General features: G+C 43.1%; 1 protein-coding gene across 1 annotated transcript; it reads left to right on the forward strand.

Moving 5' to 3' along the window:
- The first annotated feature begins 1,996 nt into the window (after positions 1 to 1,996).
- LOC116502452 (zinc finger protein 850-like) lies at positions 1,997 to 16,930 on the forward strand. Its single transcript, XM_032208341.1, has 4 exons — positions 1,997 to 2,088; positions 4,522 to 6,841; positions 11,984 to 12,047; positions 15,221 to 16,930. Exons 2-4 carry the CDS (start codon positions 5,211 to 5,213, stop codon positions 16,928 to 16,930), a joined length of 3,405 nt encoding a protein of 1,134 aa, XP_032064232.1. The 5' UTR covers positions 1,997 to 2,088; positions 4,522 to 5,210.
- The last annotated feature ends 4,528 nt before the right edge of the window (positions 16,931 to 21,458 follow it).

A 21,458-nucleotide genomic window follows, 5' to 3' on the forward strand; every position in this document is an offset into this window, starting at 1 on the left:
AATAATTGTTTGTGTAATGTAAGAACAATCAATAGCTTTTGGCAAGGAAAAAATTGGGTAGCTTCAGTGCTGCTACGATTGTTAGGACAAAGCAAGGCACTCCGAATGGGCTCTAACTGCCAGCTGTGTAGTGAACAAGTTTAATAATAAACTTAAATAACACAAAACCCTTTTCTCAATTCTTCAGTGATGAGGTCTCCACACATAGAGGGGCTTTCTAATGCTCCACAATTGTTAATCTATCTGTAATCTGTCTCTTTGGCATTTTGCCCCTCTATAACCAATCTGTCTCCTTCAGCTTCATTTCCCTCCTCATTATAAATTTAAATTAGAAGGTTTCAAACTGGGCAACTAAGATAGGTTTCCCTTGTAACTTTACAACCCCCAAAGCAGCCATTGGTTGTGCCAGTGGGTTTGTAGCTTTTGAAAATCATAACATTACAGAGGATCTGTCTGACTTCCCTGATGATTCTCCCAGTTCTGAACTGGATCCAACAAATTATGGAAGTCAAGGTCCTCATGGATAGAAACAGAGCCAATAGATGAAATGGCCACTAGCAAAAAACTTAGCTTATTAAATATGCATTAAAATGGCAGTGCAGGATACCACTCTAAAAACGTTAACATGTTGTCCAATCAGCCGTGTTTTTTTTCCAGAATATTCTATCTTTCCTTTCTGTTTCTTTTACAAATATTTCTTTTTAAAAATATTTTCTGCCCTATACAGACAATCAAGCCCTCTTTTTTACACCTGATTTTCTAAGCCCTGCTGCATATTCTTCTCTTTCTGTGACCAGGATTCCATTCCCCACTCTCCTGTCAGAGCTGAAGAGGCTTCTTGGAGGAGAAGGAAAACATCTTCAAAAGTAAACAAATAAAAAAGTCCACTTGCCTTCTGATAAAACACCTTTGGCACATCTAAGAACAGGACATAATAGGATTAACCCACCACCATTAGAATAGCAAAAGACACAGAGCTCACTACATTGCAGAACCCCAGCAGCATCACAGAAACCTATAAAGCTTCATCCACCCATTCAACCAGTCGGTCAGCTGCCCTGGAACCACAGGCTGGTTCTGCTCATCAATAAACGGACCCCCTTTTTTAAGCAGCCTCCATTTTATTCCCGGCTTGGAACTAGGCCTGGATTTTCCTTTTAACAGGATGTAGAGCAGTTTTTTTAAAAAAAATTCCACAGAGATTCACTCTTAAAAAACCAGGAATCTCTAGACCAGCTTTTTACAAAGGAGCCCCCTCCAAGGGTTTTGCTCAGGGTGTCTGCGTTGGAATAATCAAGGGGAAAATCTACCTCCTCTGGAAATTGGGAAAGTTCCTCAGAGCAATTCTTTAGGCTCTGCAATCAGATAAAAAGATACCACAGGTAATCCTTGACATGCAACCATATTTCAGCTGGGCTGAGACAGAAAAGAAAGGGGGGGGCAGCCTATTCTTGAAAGTTCCTGAGAGCAGGACAAGAAGGAACAAAGGGAGACACATCAGAAAGGGATCCAATCTCCTGTCAGTGAGAACAATTGATCAGTTGAAATTCTTTGTCTCCAGAGGTTGCGGCTGCAGGAGGAGGAGCTTTTTAAGAGGAGACTGGAGAGCCATTTGTGCGGAATATCCCTGCTTTGAGAATTGGTCCTTTCCAAGTTTTATGCCCAAAAACTTCATGAAGGTCTAGGGCTCAGCCTGTAGCTAATTTTCACAAGTGTCACCTTTCAATATTTCACTTGCATCGATTGCAAAGGTCGGTTGGTAGGAGTGGAAAATGACTTGATGGCATGTAATCAGTGCAAACCTTTTGCAAACACCTTAATAGGCAGAGACGGGACGAGCCTGTTTTACCTCCTCTTATCGGGAGATGGCGGTCAGATGGGCAGCATTGGCACCTAGAAAGCCATGGAGGCATCTGGAGTTGAGCTTTAAGGAGTTAAAACCATCAAGTGCTGCATTGCTAGAAAGGAGGGAAGAGAAGTGCAGGATCTACAGGATCGCTGACGGGAGGAAGAAAAGTCGAGTGGTTTCTAGGCTCCTGCAAGAGTCGAAGCAGTAGCAGCAGCAGCAGCAGCAGCAGCAGCTGGTGGGTGAGTTGAGGACAAGTTGTGGGAGAGGCTGGGAGCAAGAAAGGCTGCTTGATTTCCTCCGCAGCGTAGAAGCAGAGAAGCAACTGGAAGAAAGACAAAGGCAGTTGGATGTGACCTTGGCGATCATGCAGTCCAACCCCCTGCTCAAGCACGAGAACTGAGACCATTTCAGACAAATGGCTCTCCAGTATCTCCTTCCAAGCCTCCAGGGAGGAGCACCCACAACTTGGGAAGGGCTTCCGTTCCACTGGTCGCTGTCAGGAGATTTCTTCCTATTTCTTGGTTGCTTCTCTCTTTCGTTGATTTTCATCCATTGCTTCTTGTCTTGCCTTCTGGGGCTTTGCAAAAGAAGTTCATCTTCTCTTCTTTGTGGCAGCACTTCAAGTATTGGAACATGTCACCTCTAGTCCTTCTTTTCACCAAGACTGAACATACCCAATTCCTACAACTGTTCTTCATAATTTTCCACCTCAAGCCTCCAGTCATGTTTGTTCCTCTTTGGTGTCTTTTCTTCAAACGAACCTTCCTGTTCATAAGTATTAAATCCAGTATAGCTGACCCTCTAATTATCTCCCCTATCTCTTGCATGACAGAGTTGTCAGGTTCCTCAGAAACCCCTAAGAAGCAACTGCACAGCCATTTATCCAGAATGGTGTGGGCTCTCCTGACCTAGCAGTGAATTAGTCTAGAGCCGTGATGACGAACATATGGCACTCGTGTCACAGGTCGCATGCGGAGCCATTTGTTAGGACACGTGAGGCGTTGTCCTATCAGCTACAGGGATATTTCCAGAGGGTGAAAAACCGCCAAAAATAAAGCCGGGGGGGGGGGGGTTGTTTTCACCCACAACAGGTTTCACAGGCAAAATTGGTGCTTCAAGTCTTTAGGTATCATTTTATCATTTAAAGCCCCACATCTCTAATATTAGCACCGAAGGTTTGACTGTAACTACTTGGGGTTTTGGGACAGCTTTCAGGCAGAAAACACATGGATTTTCCACATATTTACATAATGGGAATAGAGCTTTGTGCTTGAGCAGGGGGTTGGACTAAAGGACCTCCAAGGTCCCTTCCATCTGTAATTCTTTTATATCCTTCCATTGTTCAAGTATTATATTACATCCAAAGTACTTTGCCTACTGAATCGTACAATGCTTTACTTACTCATTCTGCAAGTTCAGTGTCAGGGTTTCAAGTAAAACCTTCAACCAATGAAGACTCCAAGGCAGGCAATTCCTCAAAGTTCCAATCTATTGAAGATGTCATATTGGCACATCTGGGAAAACCTGAAACTGAAAGCTTCCGGTTTTCCACATTCCAAAAAGTCAGAGTTCTATCCCCTACACCCACATGTCCATCACATGATCCAATCACTCCACCTACCCAAGTGGAGACATCCCCCAGTCACGCCTATCCATGTGCAGGCTGAACGTCCTTGACTCCCAGAGAAAAGATGCTGTTATGGCTATAATTCTCAACAATCTCACAATCCCCCTCCCGATTTCCCAGGCAATAAATGTGGCAGCCTTGAAGATCCAAAAGAAAAGAAGGGCCCCAGGGCTGATATTCAAATTCAATAGCAGTTTATAAACCTTAGTAATAATATGTTCAACCATTCATTTCCATTTCATTTTTCACGAAATTGTATCCATTGCTCTTTTTGTCTAGTCATTTCCCACTCCTTTAAATGTATAAATCAATGGCAAACGTCCTTCTGATTCCAACTTGTAGATTTTCAGATAGGGGCACGATAATTGAACAATAATTTTTAACCATAGGTCAACCAATCTGGTTTTGCCACCCTTTCTTTTCTTAAAAAAGTTCCTGGGGAGACACCAAAGAGGAAAGAATGATGACTATGATCAACATTTGCTTTAACTTTATCATACGATAAAGAGCTTTGCCATCAAAATCTTTATTCATGCCTGTCAATCTCAAAGAAGCTTTTATTTTGGAGAGTCCTTCACTCTTTTTGCCACAAAACAACAAGCATCAAAGTACAATTTCAAATCTGGTCAACTCAAACCTCTTTCCTTAGCACCTTGCAATAATTTATGTTTAATTTTTGTTTTTTTTCCTTGCAATATAAAGTTAGAGATGTCTATCTGCCATACTTTAAATTGAGTTTCAGCTATAACATCTAAAGTGTGAAAGAGAAATAGCATGTTTATTAAAAAAAAAAATCTGAATTACAGAGATTCTACCCAATAATTGAAGTTTGAAGAATTTGTCAACAAGTCTATTTCATGATTGCATATTTGAATTTGGATATGAGTAATCTGCAATGTTTCAAAAGAATCATAAATAACATTAGAAGTTATTTCAGCATTGTGGCATTTTTGCTTTTTACTTGCAATGTACACTTTTTCACATCTTCTGCAACCATTGTATAAAGAAACAATTTTAAACTTACACTTTTATTTAAATCTTACAGATGAAGAGGATACCAATATGAGTTCTCTGGGACAACTGAGAATAACCAGCAATTTGAAAATGAAAGTAAATTGAGTCTTCAGAAAAGCACACAATTCTTCTCTTTCCCCAGCTGGTGAGAGAAAAAGGGGAGGAAATTTGAAGAGATTTCAAATTGGAAAAAGTAGATTATGCAGAATTCAACACCAGATTCCATGAAAAGGTCAAAGGAGATTTATTTTTTCCAATTAGAAAAAGAAGGAAATATCTAGAAGTGACTGAGGAGGAAACAGACAATTGGATAGCCACAAAAGGTAGACAGTAATGCAAGTCTCTAGACAGTAATGGAGGCCTTGCCCAGTGAGGAAGAAAACAGTAGCTTGAATAAAAGCTCCATGCAACAAGAGATCACACATATTTTTGACCTCTTCAAGAACCTCAGTGGCAGAAAAACTCTATAGATGGGCCTATTGTAGGAAAACCTCACATAGCAAATAACATATTATGCATAAGAGGATCCACTCTGGAGGAAAGCCATACAAATTACTTGTGGTTCATTGAAGGACCGACACAGGAGAGAAGCCCTATAACTACCAATGCAGTAAAAGCTTTTACAAGCAGGGCAACTTGGTGATATATCAGAGGACTCACATAAGAGGAAAACTCTTAGAATGTGCTGATTGGAAAAAAATCAGTCAGAATTGGAACCTAATGGAATATTACGGGATGCACACAGGAAAGAATTCAAATAACTGTACTGATTGTGGTAAAAGTTTCATTACAAATTCCCAGCTGGTGATACACCAGAAGATGCACACAGGAGAGAAAGCATTTGAATGTCCTGATTGTGGGATAGGTTTCAGTCATAATTCAAGCCTGGTGATTCATCAGAGGACTCACACAGGAGAGAAACCCTTTGAGTGCTCTGATTGTGGCAAACATTTCAGTCGAAATTTCACTTTAGTTCAACATCAGAGGACTCACACAGGAGACAAACCCTTTGAATGTTCTGATTGTGGGAAAGGTTTTAGTCAGAATTCCAACCTGGTGGAACACCAGAGGACTCACACAGGAGAAAAACCGTTTGAATGTCCTGATTGTGGGAAAAGTTTCAGTCATAATTCAAGCCTGGTGACTCATCAGAGGATTCACACAGGAGAGAAACCCTTTGAATGTCCTGATTGTGGGAAACATTTCAGTCAGAATTCCCATTTGGTTAAACACCAGAGGACTCACACAGGAGAGAAACCCTTTGAATGTCCTCTTTGTGGGAAAGGTTTCAATCAGAATTCCAGGCTGGTGGAACACCAGAGGACTCACACAGGAGAAAAGCCCTTTGAATGTCCTGATTGTGTGAAATGTTTCAGTCATAATTCAAGCCTGGTGATTCATCAGAGGACTCACACAGGAGAGAAACCCTTTGAATGTTCTGATTGTGGCAAACGTTTCATTCTGAATTCCCATTTGGTTAAACACCAGAGGACTCACACAGGAGAAAAACCCTTTGAATGTTCTGATTGTGGCAAACATTTCAGTGAAAAGTTCGCTTTAGTTCAACACCAGAGGACTCACACAGGAGAAAAACCGTTTGAATGTCCTGATTGTGGGAAAAGTTTCAGTCATAATTCAAGCCTGGTGACTCATCAGAGGACTCACACAGGAGAGAAACCCTTTGAATGTTCTGATTGTGGCAAACATTTCAGTCGAAATTCCACTTTAGTTCAACACCAAAGGACTCACACAGGAGAAAAACCATTTGAATGTCCTGATTGTGGGAAAGGTTTCATTTATAAGTCAAGCCTGGTGATTCATCAAAGGACTCACACAGGAGAAAAGCCATTTGAATGTCCTGAATGTGGGATAGGTTTCAGTCATAATTCAAGCCTGGTGGACCACCAGAGGACTCACACAGGAGAGAAACCCTTTGAATGTTCTGATTGTGGCAAACGTTTCCGTTGCAATTCCGCTTTGTTTCAACACCAGAAGACTCACACAGGAGAGAAACCCTTTGAATGTTCTGATTGTGGCAAACGTTTCAGTCTGAATTACAATTTGGTTAGCCACCAGAGGACTCACACAGGAGAGAAAGCCTTTGAATGTTCTAATTGTGATAAACGTTTCAGTCGGAATTATTCCCTGGTGATTCATCAGAGGACTCACACAGGAGAGAAACCCTATGAATGTCCTATCTGTGGGAAAGGTTTCAATCAGAATTCCAGGCTGGTGAAACACCAGAGGAGTCACACAGGAGAAAAACACTTTGAATGTCCTGTTTGTGGGAAAAAATTCAGTGAGAAGTCCAAACTGATGAAACACCAGAGGACTTACACGAGAGAAACAATATGAAAGTCCAGATTGTGGGAAACCTTTCAATTGGAGTTTTGATCTACTTATACAGAGGACCTTTACAGGAGTGAAGCTATACTAGTGTCCAGGTTGTGGGAAAAGTTTCACTTACTGTTCTGTCCTGGTGAAACACCAGAGGACTCACGCAGGAGTGAAATCGTATGAATAAAATTAGTGTGACAAAATTAGTGGACCAAAGGAATGCCATCAATATAGTTTACTTGGACTTCAGTAAGGCATTTGATAAGGTAGACCATAACCTACTACAAGATAAAGTAGAAGAATGTGGGTTAGACAGCATCACCACCAGATGGATTTGTAACTGGCTGACCAGCCGCACTCAACATGTAGCCCTCAATGGAACTGCATCTACATGGAGGGACGTATGCAATGGAGTACCCCAAGGCGCTGTTTTAGGCCCAGTACTCTTCAACATCTTCATCAATGATTTGGATGAGGGAATAAATGGGGAACTCATCAAGTTTGCAGATGACACCAAGCTGGCAGGAATAGCCAACACTCCAGAAGACAGGCTTAAGATACAGAAGGATCTTGAAAAACTTGAACATTGGGCACTATCTAATAAAATGAAATTCAATGGTGAAAAGAGTAGGGTTCTACATTTAGGCAACAAAAACAAAATGCACAGGTACAGTATAGGTGGTATCTTGCTCAATAGTAGTAACTGTGAAAGGGATCTTGGAATCCTAGTGGACAAGCATTTAAATATGAGCCAGCAGTGTGCAGCAGCTGCCAAAAAAGCCAACACAGTTCTAGGCTGCATGAACAGGGATAGAATCAAGATCATGTGAAGTGTTAATACCACTTTATAATGCCTTGGTAAGGCCACACTTTGAGTACTGCATTTAGTTTTGGTTGCCACGATGTAGAAAAGATGATTAGGGGACTGGAGACTAAACCATATGTAGAACGGTTGCAGGAACTGGGTATGTCTAGTTTAATAGAAAGAAGGACTAGGGGAGACATGATAGCAGTGTTCCAATATATCAGGGGTTGCCACAAAGAAGAGGGAGTCAAACTATTTTCCTAGGCACCTGAGGGTAGAACAAGAAGCAATGGGTGGAAACTAATCAAGGAGAGAAGCAACTTAGAACTGAGGAGAAATTTCCTGACAGTGAGAACAATTAATCAGTGGAACAGCTTGCCTCCAGAAGTTGTGAATGCCCCAACACTGGAAGTCTTTAAGATGTTGGGTAGCCGTTTGTCTGAAAGGTATAGGGTTTCCTGCCTAGGCAGGCTTTGGACTAGGAGACCCCCCAAGGTCCCTTCCAACTCTGGTATTGTATTGTATTGTATTGAATATCCACAGTGTGGGGAAAGTTTCAGTCAGAATTTCAACCTGGTAAACCGCGATCCCGGGGAGTCAATCAAAAAAGGAACTGTTCCTATTGGTTCGACACACGTGCCGGCCGGCAGGAGAATTGCAGCCATCAGATTGCTTAACCATCTGACAGCTATGCTATAAATAGCTGTCAGATGGAAGGAGAATTGTTCTAAGCTGTTATTGTGGTTGTCAATAAACGCGTTAATGGTGCAAATGCCTCTGTTTCCCTCAGTCGCTCAGTACTAAGCAGCTTTGATGACAGGATCTCCACGTTTGTTAGCAACTTGTGCTATGATCTCGTTTTCTTGGAAGTGCCTGCTTTTTCCCTTTGCTGGCTGCTGGATGATAGCAGCATGCTGACATATCTATTGTATCCCCTTGGTGGTGGCGATGTGAGAAAAAAATTGAATGGAGGAAAATCTTTTATTTTTAATAATTGATTGTGTAATGTAAGAATAATCAATAGCTTTTGGCAAGGAAAAAAATGGGTAGCTTCAGTGCTGCTATGATTGTTGGGGCAAAGCAAGGCACTCAGAATGGGCTCTAACTGCCAGATGTGCAGTGAACAAGTTTAATAATAAACTTTAAAAAATTATAACACAAAACCATTTTCTCAATTCTTCAGTGGCGAGGTCTCCACACATACAGTGAGTTTCTAATACTCTACAATTGTTAATCTACCTGTAATCTGTCTCTTTGGCATTCGGCACCTCTATAACCAATCTGTCTCCTTCAGCTTCATTTCTCTCCCCATTATAAATTTAAATTTTCAGGTCCAATGGTACCTCCATCCAGCCACTCTGTGCTTCTGATGTGTAATGTAATTAGACTTCTCCCTCTTAATTTGTTGCATTGCTATTTACCTCAGTCCTAAACTCTATGAAACAATGACATTTCTTTATGCAAAGTTAAAAAATTAGAATGGCTAAACTGGATCCGTTTGGATTGGCATTCTTCTCAGATTCAGGGATGGTCTTCTCCACCATTGCCAGTTTGGGAGATCAAAGTTAGGAGGTTTCAAACAGGAGAACTAAGATAGGTTTCCCTTATAACTTTACAACCCCTAAAGCAGCCATGGGATGTGCCAGTGGGTTTGTAGCTTTTGAAACACATAATATTACAGAGGATCTGTCAGATTTCCCTAATGATTCTCCCAGTTCTCAACTGGATCCAACAGACATTATGAAAGTTGAGGTCCTTGTGGGTGGAAACAGAGCCAATAGATGAAATGGCCACTATCAAAAATCTTACCTTATTAAATCTGCATTAAAATGGCAGTGCAGGTTACCACTCTAAAAACGTTAATGTGGTTTCCAATCAGCCTTGTTCTTTGGCGGAATATTCTATCTTTCCTTTCTGTTTTTTTACAAATAATTCTTTTTTAAAAATATCTTCTGCCCTATACAGACAATCAAGCCCTCTTTTTTTACACCCCATTTTCTAAGCCCTGCTGCATATTGTTCTGTCTCTGTGATCAGGATTCCATTCCCCACTATCCTGTCAGAGCTGAAGAGGTTTCTTGGAGGAGAAGAAAAACATCTTCAAAAGAAAACAAATAAAAAAGTCCATTTTCCTTCTGAAAAAGCACCTTTGGCACATCTAAGAACAGGAATGACCTTTTAGGGCATAATAGGATTAACCCACCACCATTAGAATAGCAAAAGAGGCAGAACTCATACATTGCACAACCCCAGCAGCATCACAGAAACCTATAAAGCTCCATCCGCCCATTCAACCAGTCGGTCAGTTGCCCTGGAACCACAGGCTGGTTCTGCTCATCAATAAACGGACCCCCTTTCTTAAACAGCCTCCATTTTATTCCCGACTTGGAACTAGGCCTGGATTTTCCTTCTGACAGGGAGTAGAGAATTTTTTTTTAAAAAAAAAATCTGGACTGAGATTCACTAAAAATGATCAGGAATCTCTAGACCAGCTTCTTACAAAGTAGCGCCCTCCAAGGGTTTTGCCCAAGGTGACTGCCTCGTAATAATCAAGATGCCACTGGTAATCCTTGACATACAACCATATTTGAGCTGGGCTGACACAAAAAAGAAAGGGGGGAGGACGCCTATTCTTGAAAGCCCCTGAGAGCAGGACAAGAAGGAACAGAGGGAGACACATCAGAAAGGGATCCAACCTGGAATTAAGGAGAAACTTCCTGTCAGTGAGAACAATTGATCAGTGGAAATGCTTTGTCTCCAGAAGTCTCGGCTGCTCCATCCGAGGAGCTTTTGAAGAGGAGACTGGAGAGCCATTTGTGCGGAGTAGCACAGGGATCCCTGCTTGGAGAATTGATCCCTTCCGACTCTTATGCTGTAAGAACTTCATGAACGTTTAGGGCTCAACCTGTAGATAATCTTTACAAGTGTCACATTTCACTATTTCACTTGCATCGGTTGCAAAGGTCGGTTGGTAGGAGTGGAAAATGACTTGATGGCATGTAATCAGTGCAAACCTCTTGCAAACGCCTTCATAGGCAGAGACGGGACGAGCGTGTTTTACCCCCTCCCATCGGGAGATGGCAGTCAAATGGGCAACATTGGGGTTGAGCTTTAAGAGGTTAAAACCATCAAGTGCTGCATTGCTAGAAAGGAAGGGAGAGAAGTGCAGGATCTACAGGATCGCTGAGGGGAGGAAGAGAAGCCGAGTGGTTTCTGGGCTCCTGCAAGAGTCGAAGCAGCAGCAGCAGCAGCTGGTGGGTGAGTTGAGGACAGATTGGGGAGAGGCTGGGAGCAAGAAAGGCTGCTTGATTTCCTCCGCAGCGTCGAAGCAGAGAAGCAACTGGAAGAAAGACAAAGGCAGTTGGATGTGACCTTGGCGATCATGCAGTCCGACCCCCTGCTTAAGCACGAGAACTGAGACCATTTCAGACAAATGGCTCTCCAGTATCTCCTTCCAAGCCTCCAGGGAGGAGCACCCACAAGTTGGGAAGGGAAGCCGTTCCTCTGGTCGCTGTCAGGAGATTTCTTCTTATTTCTAGGATGCTTCTGTCCTTCCTTGGTTTCCATCCATTGCTTCTTGTCTTTCCTTCTGGGGCTTTGCAAAAGAAGTTCATTTTCTCTTCTTTGTGGCAGCACTTCAAGTATTGGAACATGTCACCTCTAGTCCTTCTTTTCACCAAGACTTGACATATCCAATTCCTACAACTGTTCTTCATATGTTTCCGCCAAAGCCCCCAGTCATGTTTGTTGCTCTTTCGTGTCTTCTCTTCAAACAAACCTTCCTGTTCATAAGTATTAAATCCAGTATAGCTGACCCTCTAATTTTGTTGTCAGGTTCCTCAGAAACCTCTAATTAGCAACTGGACAGCCATTTATCCAGAATTGTATGGGATCTCTTGACCAAGTAGTGAATTAGTCTAGAGCCGTGAGGGCGAACCTATGGCACGCGTCTCACAGGTCGCACACGGAGCCATTTGATAGGACACGTGAGGCGCTGCCCTGTCAGCTACAGGGATATTTCCAGAAGGTTAAAAACTACCAAAGATAAAATGGGGGGGGGGGGGCGTTTTCACCCACAACAGGTTTATAGAAAGCCTCTGGAGCCTGGGGCTTCCACGGGCAAGTTTGGTGCTTCAAATCTTGCAGTCTTTAGGCATCATTTTATCATTTAAAGCCCCACATCTCTAATATTAGCACCAAAGGTTTGACTGTAACTATTTTGGGTTTTGAGACAGCTTTCAGGCAGAAAACACATGGATTTTCCACATATATAGATATTTGGTATAGAGCTCCCTGCCTGAGCAGGGGGTTGGACTAGAGACTCTTCTAATTATCTCCCCTATCTTTTGCAGGACAGAGTTGTCAGGTTCCCCGGGAATCTTTAAGGAGAAACTGGACAGCCATTTATCCAGAATGGTATGGACTCTCTTGACTGAGCAGGAGATTGGTCTAGATCTAACAAAGCTCCAAGATCCCTTCCAACGCTGTTATTCTGTCATGGACCTGCTGGTTTTTTTGGCAATAGTATATCAGAAAATCACCAGAAATCTCTTCTGGGATTTTTGCTTTTTTGTTTCCACGTCTAGCCAAGAAGCATGATATTTCCTATTGAAACTCCATCCATGCATTAATCAGATTCCAAAGGCAGTTGGATGTGACCTTGGCGATCATGCAGTCCAGTTTAAGCCACCTTGGCGATCATGCAGTCCAGTTTAAGCCAGTAGTTCCTGCAGTTATGAAAGCTTTCGAGAACCTTTCGGAAGTTCAGCTGAATAGGTAGTCCTTTCTTACCCTTTGTTCCCTGATCCTTCAAAGTTACAAGGGAACGGTATGGCACATATACATCTAGTCCATAAATTAGTGCTGATTGTAGCACTTGTTCAGTGACCTGAACAAGTCAGCAGTTCCTGTGGTTATGAAGGTGCAAGAAAAAGAGTTCCGACAATTTGGGTTCTGCCAACCGATGCACATTTATGATGGTTTCAGCATCCCACACTCGGGATCCCCATTTGTGACCTTCCCAGCTAGATTCTGTCAAGCAAAATCAGTAGTGATGCCAGCAGGAAGTTGCCAGCCATAGTTAGGTGAAATTGCCTTTAACAACTCACAACTGCAGAGGAAAATATAAGTTGGCACTATCAGGCGACATCATGCTTCCTGATCAGGCTGCTTAGTGACAGAGATGCCTTTCCCAAATGGAGTCAGTAAGTGAGGACTGCTTCAATAGGAATGTCACCAGTGTGGTTGTGGGCATTTTCTGTTGTTATCTGGATCCATTCCAGTCAGGCTTCAGACCTGGCTACAGCAGAGAAACCGCTTTGGTCGCATTGACCGATGATCTCTGGAGAGCCAGGGATGGAGGCCACGCCTCCATCCTGGTACTCCTTGACCTCTCGGCGGCTTTCAATACCATCGACCATGGTATCCTTCTGCGACGACTGCGGGAGGTGGGGGTGGGAGGCACTGTTTTACGGTGGTTCTCCTCTTACCTCTCGGACAGGTCGCAGTCGGTGTTAGTTGGAGGGCAGAGATCGACCCCTAGACCCCTAACGTATGGGGTGCCGCAGGGTTCGGTCCTGTCCCCCCTTCTTTTTAATCTCTACATGAAACCTCTGGGCGAGATCATCCAACGGCACGGGATAAAATACCACCAATATGCGGACGATACGCAGTTGTATCTGTCCGCCCCGTGCCAACTCAATGAAGCGATGGACGTGATGTGCCAGGGTCTTGAGGCCATTAGAGACTGGATGGGGGTTAACAAGCTTGTACTCAATCCAGATAAGACAGAGTGGCTGTTGTGCTTCCCTCCCACTAATTGGCCCAGTGTTCCATCTCTCAGGCTGGGGGGTCAAATTATACGCCCCTCAGATAGGGTCCGCAACTTGGGAGTCCTCCTGGATCCACAGCTGACTTTCGAGCATCACTTGTCAGCTGTGACCAGGGGGGCATTTGCCCAGATTCGTCTGGTGCGCCAGTTGCGCCCCTACCTGAATCAGGAGGCCCTCACAACAGTCACTTGTGACCTCTAGGCTGGAGTACTGCAATGTGCTCTACATGGGGCTGCCCTTGAAGAGTATCCGGCGACTTCAGCTGGTCCAGAATGCGGCCACGCGAGTGATCGTGGGTGCACCTCGCTTCACCCACGTAACACCTATCCTCCGCGAGCTGCACTGGCTACCTGTTGCTCTCCGGATGCGCTTCAAGGTGCTACTTGTCACCGACAAAGCCCTTCATGGTATTGGGTCTGGGTACTTGAGAGACCGCCTACTGCCAATTACCTCCACTAGACCAATCAGATCGCATAGATTAGGCCTCCTCCGAATTCCATCAACGAGCCAATGTCATCTGGCAACTACCCGGAGGAGAGCCTTCTCGGTGGCTGCTCCGACCCTCTGGAACGAACTCCCCGTGGAGATTCGTACCCTCACCACCCTCCAGACCTTCCGCACTGCCCTTAAAATCTGGCTGTCCCAGCAGGCCTGGGGCTAAAGACCCTAACCCCACCTGAATGGTATGATTGCTGTGTTTTCTTTTAACAATGTATTGTTTTATGTTCATAACTTGTTCTGTCCTCCCCTTCCCATGACTTGTGAGCCGCCCTGAGTCCCCCCAGGGAAAAGGGCGGCATACAAATAAATAAACTATAAACTATATTTGCATCTCAGAACTTCCACGGGCAAAACTGATTCTTCAAATCGTGCAGAGTCTTTAGGTATCATTTTATCAATTAAAGCCCCCACATCTCTAAAATTAGCACAGGTTTGACTAACCATTTTGGGATTTGGGTAGCTTTCTGGTAGAAAACAGATGGATTTTCCACAGCTCTATATTTGGTATAGAGCTTCATGCTTGAGCAGGGGGTTGGACTAGAAGACCTCCAAGGTCCCTTCCATCTGTAATTCTTTTATATCCTTCCATTGTTCAAACATTATATTACATCCAAAGTTCTTTGCCCACTGAATCATACAATGCTTTGCATACTCATTCTGCAAGTGGAATGTCAGGGTTCCAAGTGAAAGAGAAATAGCATGTTTATTAAAACATTTATCTGAATTACAGAGATTCTACCCAATAATTAAAGTTTGAAGAATTTGTCAAGTTTATTTCATGATTGCATATTTGAACTTGGATCTCAGTACTCTGCAATGTTTCAAAAGAATAATAATTAAAGTTAGAAGTTATTTCAGCATTATGGCATCTTTGCTTTTTACTTGTAATGTATACTTCTGCAATCATTGTATAAAGAATATTTTTTAAACTTACACTTTTATTTAAATCTTACAGATGAAAGAGGATAGCAATATGAACGCTCTGGACAACTGAGAATAACCAGCAACTTTGAAAATGAAAGTAAATTGAGCCTTCAGAAAAGCACAAAATTCTTCTCTTTCCACAACTGATGAGAGAAAGGGGAGAAAATCCCCTTTGAATGACCCACACAGGAGAGAAGTTCTATAACTACTCGCAATATAGTAAATGCTTTTGTAAGCATGGCAACTTGGTGATACATCAGAGGACTCACGTGAGGGGAAAATCCTTTGAATGTGTTGATTGTTGGAAATTATTCAGTCAGAATTCCAACCTGATGGTACGTATATTACAGGATGCACACAGGAAAGAAATCATATAATTGTGCTGATTGTGGAAAAAGTTTCATTACAAATTCCCAGCTGGTGATACACCAGAGGACTCACACAGGAGAGAAACTGTTTGAATGTCCTGATTGTGGGAAAAGTTTCAGTCATAATTCAAGCCTGGTGACTCATCAGAGGACTCACACAGGAGAGAAACCCTTTGAATGTTCTGATTGTGGCAAACGTTTCAGTCGAAATTTCACCTTGGTTCAACACCAGAGGACACACACGGGAGAAAAACCGTTTGAATGCCCTGACTGTGGGATAGGTTTCAGTCATAATTCAAGCCTGGTGGTTCATCAGAGGACTCACACAGGAGAGAAACCCTTTGAATGTTCCGATTGTGGCAAACGTTTCCGTTGCAACTCTGCTTTGGTTCAACACCAGAGGACTCAGCAAGGAGAAAAATCGTTTGAATGTCCTGATTGTGGGAAAGGTTTCATTTATAAGTCAAGCCTGGTGATTCATCAAAGGACTCACACAGGAGAGAAACCCTTTGAATGTCCTATCTGTGGGAAAAGTTTCAGTAAGAATTCCAATTTGGTTAGCCACCAGAGGACCCACACAGGAGACAAAGCCTTTGAATGTCCTGATTGTGGTAAACGTTTTAGTCGGAATTATGACCTGGTGATTCATCAGAGGACTCACACAGGAGAGAAACCCTATGAATGTCCTCTTTGTGGGAAAGGTTTCAATCAGAATTCCAGGTTGGTGGAACACCAGAGGATTCACACAGGAGAAAAACCCTTTGAATGTCCTGATTGTGGGAAACGTTTCAGTCAGAATTATTGCCTGGTGAACCACCAGAGGATTCACACAGGAGAGAAACCCTATGAATGTCCTGATTGTGGGAAACGTTTCAGTCAGAATTCCAGCCTTGTGATACACCAGAGGACTCACACAGGAGAGAAACCCTTTGAATGTCCTGTTTGTGGGAAATTATTCAGTCAGAATTGCACCCTGGTGAAACACCAGAGGACACACACAGGAGAGAAACCATTTGAATGTCCAGATTGTGGGAAACGTTTCAGTCAGAATTATGACCTGGTGAACCACCAGAGGACTCACACACGAGAAAAACCCTTTGAATGTCCTGTTTGTGGGAAAAGTTTCAGTATGTATTCCCATCTGTTGGAACACCAGAGGACTCACACAGGAGAGAAACCCTTTGAATGTCCCGGTTGTGGGAAAGGTTTCAGTCGTAATTCCAGCTTGGTGGACCACCAGAGGACTCACACAGGTGAGAAACCCTTTGAATGTTCTGATTGTGGCAAACGTTTCAGTCGAAATTTCACCTTGATTCAACACCAGAGGACACACACAGGAGAAAAACCGTTTGAATGCCCTGAGTGTGGGATAGGCTTCAGTCATAATTCAAGCCTGGTGATTCATCAGAGGACTCACACAGGAGAGAAACCCTTTGAATGTTCTGATTGTGGCAAACGTTTCCGTTGCAATTCTGCTTTGGTTCAACACCAGAGGACTCAGCAAGGGGAAAAATCATTTGAATGTCCTGATTGTGGGAAAGGTTTCATTTATAAGTCAAGACTGGTGATTCATCAAAGGACTCACACAGGAGAGAAACCCTTTGAATGTCCTATCTGTGGGAAAAGTTTCAGTAAGAATTCCAATTTGGTTAGCCACCAGAGGACTCACACATGAGAAAAACCCTTTGAATGTCCTGATGGTGGGAAACGTTTCAGTCAGAATTATTGCCTGGTGAACCACCAGAGGATTCACACAGGAGAGAAACCCTATGAATGTCCTGATTGTGGGAAACGTTTCAGTCAGAATTCCAGCCTTGTGATACACCAGAGGACTCACACAGGAGAGAAACCCTTTGAATGTCCAGATTGTGGGAAATTATTCAGTCAGAATTGCACCCTGGTGAAATACCAGAGGACACACACAGGGGAGAAACCATTTGAATATCCAGATTGTGGGAAACGTTTCAGTCAGAATTATGACCTGGTGAACCACCAGAGGACTCACACATGAGAAAACCCTTTGAATGTCCCGGTTGTGGGAAAGGTTTCAGTCATAATTCCAGCTTGGTGAACCACCAGAGGACTCACACAGGTGAGAAACCCTTTGAATGTCCTGTTTGTGGGGGGAAATTCAGTGAGAAAGCCAAACTGGTGAAACACCAGAGGACTCATATGAGAGAAACGATATGAATATACAGATTATGGGAAAAGTTTTAGTAGGAATTCTGGTCTACTTATACACTAGAACACCAATACAGGAGTGAAGCCATACTGGTTTCCAGATTGTGGTGCAAGTTTCACTTATTGTTCTGACCTTGTGAAATACCAGAGAACTCACACAGGAGTGAAACTTTGAATATCCACAGTGTGGGAAAAGTTTCAGTCAGAATTTCTACCTTGTGAACCATGAAAGAACCCACACAAGAGAGAAACTCTTTTAATGTCCAGATTCTGGGAAGAGTTTTAGTCAGAATTCACATTTGTTGATACACTACTGAACTAACACAGGAGAGAAACCCTTTGAATGTCTGGATTGTTTGAAAAGTCACCGTTTTTACCTGGTGAGACACCAGAGGATGCATACAGAAGAGAAACCATACAAATGAGCTATCGGTAATATAGGTTTGCACACAGGAGAAAAACTCAAGGAAATCTACATTACGCAAAAGTTGATGAGTTTAGAGCTTAAATTTCATTATTGGTCTCTCATTGGAAGTGTAGATGAGAAATTGACTATTTAAGTTCTTCCCTGTTTCATTTTACTGAAAGATATCTCAGATGTAGAGATGTGATTAGAGAGAGAAAATGGAAAATATAAATTTGATAAAGATATACTGTGTGATTTTTTTTTTTGGTTATTACCTTCCCTCAAAGCTTTGCCCTCTGCCACAGGGTCCATATAGGCATTTCATTGATCCACAGAGTCCCCATAGGCTTTTTCCCTCTCCCACTGCATCCCTACAGTCCTTAGGCCTCACTCCCACCCCACCAAACCTCATAGCCTCCTCCTCCATACCCTTTGAAGGTCTCCGAACATCAAGTTGGTGAAGAAGGCCAGGATACATATCCCAGGGCCACATGGCTATGTCCTGGAAGCAGCCCTTATTTTCAGTGTGCCCGTGATTAAATCCTTGGTCATGTGATGGACTTGTGGAAGCAGCTCCCATATTGTCTCATCTGCCTTTGGGCCAAAATGGCGGCTGCTTCTGAGTCATTGTCATACAGGAGAGGGAAAAACTGTTCTATTTCACTACCTTAACACTGTGCAAACTGCATTAAGGGATTCTGGCTTTAATGAAAATGACAGCTGCCTCCAGGTCGTCTCCCAAAGGTAAGTGTTTGATGATTGACGGGCACGTACGGAATAGGCCCAAGGCCCAATGAAAAAAGCAGTCTGAAATTTCAAATGTAAAGGTTATTCTGCCTTGCAGGTGAGCCTGATGGAAAAGAACTGTAGGAATATTGAGATGAGGAGAAAAGGGATTGTGGGTTTTGTTAAGTCCTCGTGGTTGCAACCGTGGGACGTCAATCAAAGAATGAACCGTTCATATTGGTTCCGACATGCTTGCCGGCCGGTGGGAGAATTGCAGCCATCAGATTGCTTAACCATCTGACAGCTATGGTATAAATAGCTGTCAGATGGAAAGAGAATTGTTCTAAGCTGTTATTGTGGTTGTCAATGGTTCAAACGTCTCTGTTTCCCACAGTCGCTCAGTACTAAGCAGCTTTGATGACAGGATCTCCATGTTTATTAGCAACTCCTGCTGTGATCTCGTTTTCTTGGAAGTCTCTGCTTTTTCCCTTTGATGACTGCTGGGTGATAGCAGCATGCTGACATATCTATTGCATCCCCTTGGTGGTGGCAATGTGAGAAAAAAATTGAACGGAAGAAAATCTTTTAATTTTAATAATTGATTGTTTAATGTAAGAACAATCAATAGCTTTTGGCAAGGAAAAAATTGGGTAGCTTCAGTGTTGCTATGTTAGGGCAAAGCAAGGCACTCTGAATGGACTCTAACTGCCAGATGTGCAGTGAACAAGTTTAATAATAAACTTTAAAAAATTGTAACACAAAAACCTTTTCTCAATTATTCTTCAGTGGTGAGGTCTCCACACATGCAGTAGGTTTCAAATATTCTACAATTGTTAATCTGCCTGTCTCTTTGGCATTCTGCACCTCTATAACCAATCTGTCTTCTTCAGGTTCATTTCCCTCATTATAAATTTAAATGTTCTGGTTCAATGATACCTCAATCCAACCACTCTGTGCCTCTGATGTGTGATGTAATTAGGCTTCTCCCTCTTAATTTGTTGCATTGCTATTTACCTCAGTCCTAAACTCTATGAAAGAATGACATTTCTTTATGCAGAGTTAAAAAATTAGAATGGCTAAACTGGATCCGTTTGGATTGGCATTCTTCTCAGATTCAGGGATGATCATTGCCAGTCTGGGATATCAACATTAGGAGGTTTCAAACTGGGCAAGTAAGGTAGGTTTCCCTTGTAACTTTACTCCCCTAAAGTAGCCATTGGTTGTGCCAGTGGGTTTGTAGCTTTCGAAAATCATAACATTACAGAGAGTCTGTCTGACTTCCCTGATGATTCTCCCAGTTCTGAACTGGATCCAACAGACATTATGAAAGTCAAGGTCCTCGTGGGTGGAAACTCAGACAATAGATGAAATGGCCACTATCAAAAATCTTACCTTATTAAATTTGCATTAATATGGCAGTGCAGGATACCACTCTAAAAACGTTAACATGGTGTCCGATCAGCCTTGTGCTTTGTTGGAATATTCTATCTTTCCTTTTTGGGTTTTTTCCCCCAAATATTTCTTTTCAAAAATATCTTCTGCCCTATACGGACAATCAAGCCCTCTTTTTTACACCCCATTTTCTAAGCCCTGCTGCATATTGTTCTCTTTCTGTGACCAGGATTCCATTCCCCACTATCCTGTCAGAGCTGAAGAGGCTTCTTGGAGGAGAAGCGAGACATCTTCAAAAGAAAACAAATAAGAAAGTCCACTTGCCTTCTGATAAAACACCTTTGGCACATCTAAGAATAGGACATAATAGGATTAACCCACCACCATTAGAATAGCAAAAGACACAGAGCTCACTACATTGCACAACCCCAGCAGCATTACAGAAACCTATAAAGATCCATCCACCCATTCAACCAGTCGGTCAGTTGCCCTGGAACCAGAGGCTGGTTCTGCTCATCAATAAACGGACCCCCTTTCTTAAGCAGCCTCCATTTTATTCCTGGCTTGGAACTAGGCCTGGATTTTCCTTCTAACAGGATGTAGAGTAGGGTGTTGTTTTTAAATCTCCACCAAGATTCACGCTAAAAAAGATCAGGAATCTCTCCATTTTATATTTTACATTTACATTTTATTAAGATTTATAGGCCGCCCTTCTCCCTGAGGGGACTCAGGGCGGCTTACAATCACAGGGAGGGGGGTGCAGTACCAAAAGACAAACAGTAAGTGAACAGAATAAAATAATAAAACACAACTTGCATTCAACAGTCAACACTCGGGCGGGTAAATTGGGAACCTATCCCCAGGCCTGATGGGAGAGCCAGGTCTTAAGGGCTGTGCGGAAGGTCTGGATGGTGGTGAGGGTACGAATCTCGACGGGGAGATCATTCCACAGGGTCGGAGCTGCAACAGAAAAGGCTCTCCTCCGTGTAGTCGCCAGTCGGCATTGGCTGGCAGATGGGATTCGGAGGAGGCCCAGTCTGTGCGATCTAATCGGTCGGAGGGAGGTAATCGGCAGAAGGCGGTCTCTCAAGTACCCAGATCCACTACCATGGAGTGCTTTAAAGGTGGTCATCAGTACCCTGAAGCGCACCCGGAGATCGACAGGTAGCCAGTGCAGCTCGCGGAGGATGGGTGTAATGTGGGCGAACCGCGGTGCGCCCACTATCACTCGCGCGGCTGCATTCTGGACTAACTAGACCAAGAAGCTCTAGACCAGCTTCTTACAAATGAGCCCCCTCCAAGGGTTTTGCCCCAGGGGTCTCTGCCTTGGAATAATCAAGATACCACAGGTAATCCTTGACATATAACCAAATTTCAGCTGGCCTGACACAGAAAAGAAAGGGGGGAGGACGCCTATTCTTGAAAGCTGAGAGCAGGACAAGAAGGAACAGAGGGAGACACATCAGAAAGGGATCCAACTTGGAATTAAGGAGAAACT

Source organism: Thamnophis elegans, chromosome 2 (assembly GCF_009769535.1).
Source record: "Thamnophis elegans isolate rThaEle1 chromosome 2, rThaEle1.pri, whole genome shotgun sequence".
NCBI lineage: Eukaryota > Metazoa > Chordata > Lepidosauria > Squamata > Colubridae > Thamnophis > Thamnophis elegans.

Bases quoted from the DNA above. Each gene is read 5' to 3' on its own strand.
- LOC116502452 (XM_032208341.1), top strand. From the start codon at position 5,211: ATGGAATATTACGGGATGCACACAGGAAAGAATTCAAATAACTGTACT. The intron at 6,842-11,983 runs ATGAAAGTCCAG...TATCTTTTGCAG, and splicing joins ACTTACACGAGAGAAACAAT to GACAGAGTTGTCAGGTTCCC. The intron at 12,048-15,220 runs GTATGGACTCTC...ATTCCAACCTGA, and splicing joins ACAGCCATTTATCCAGAATG to TGGTACGTATATTACAGGAT.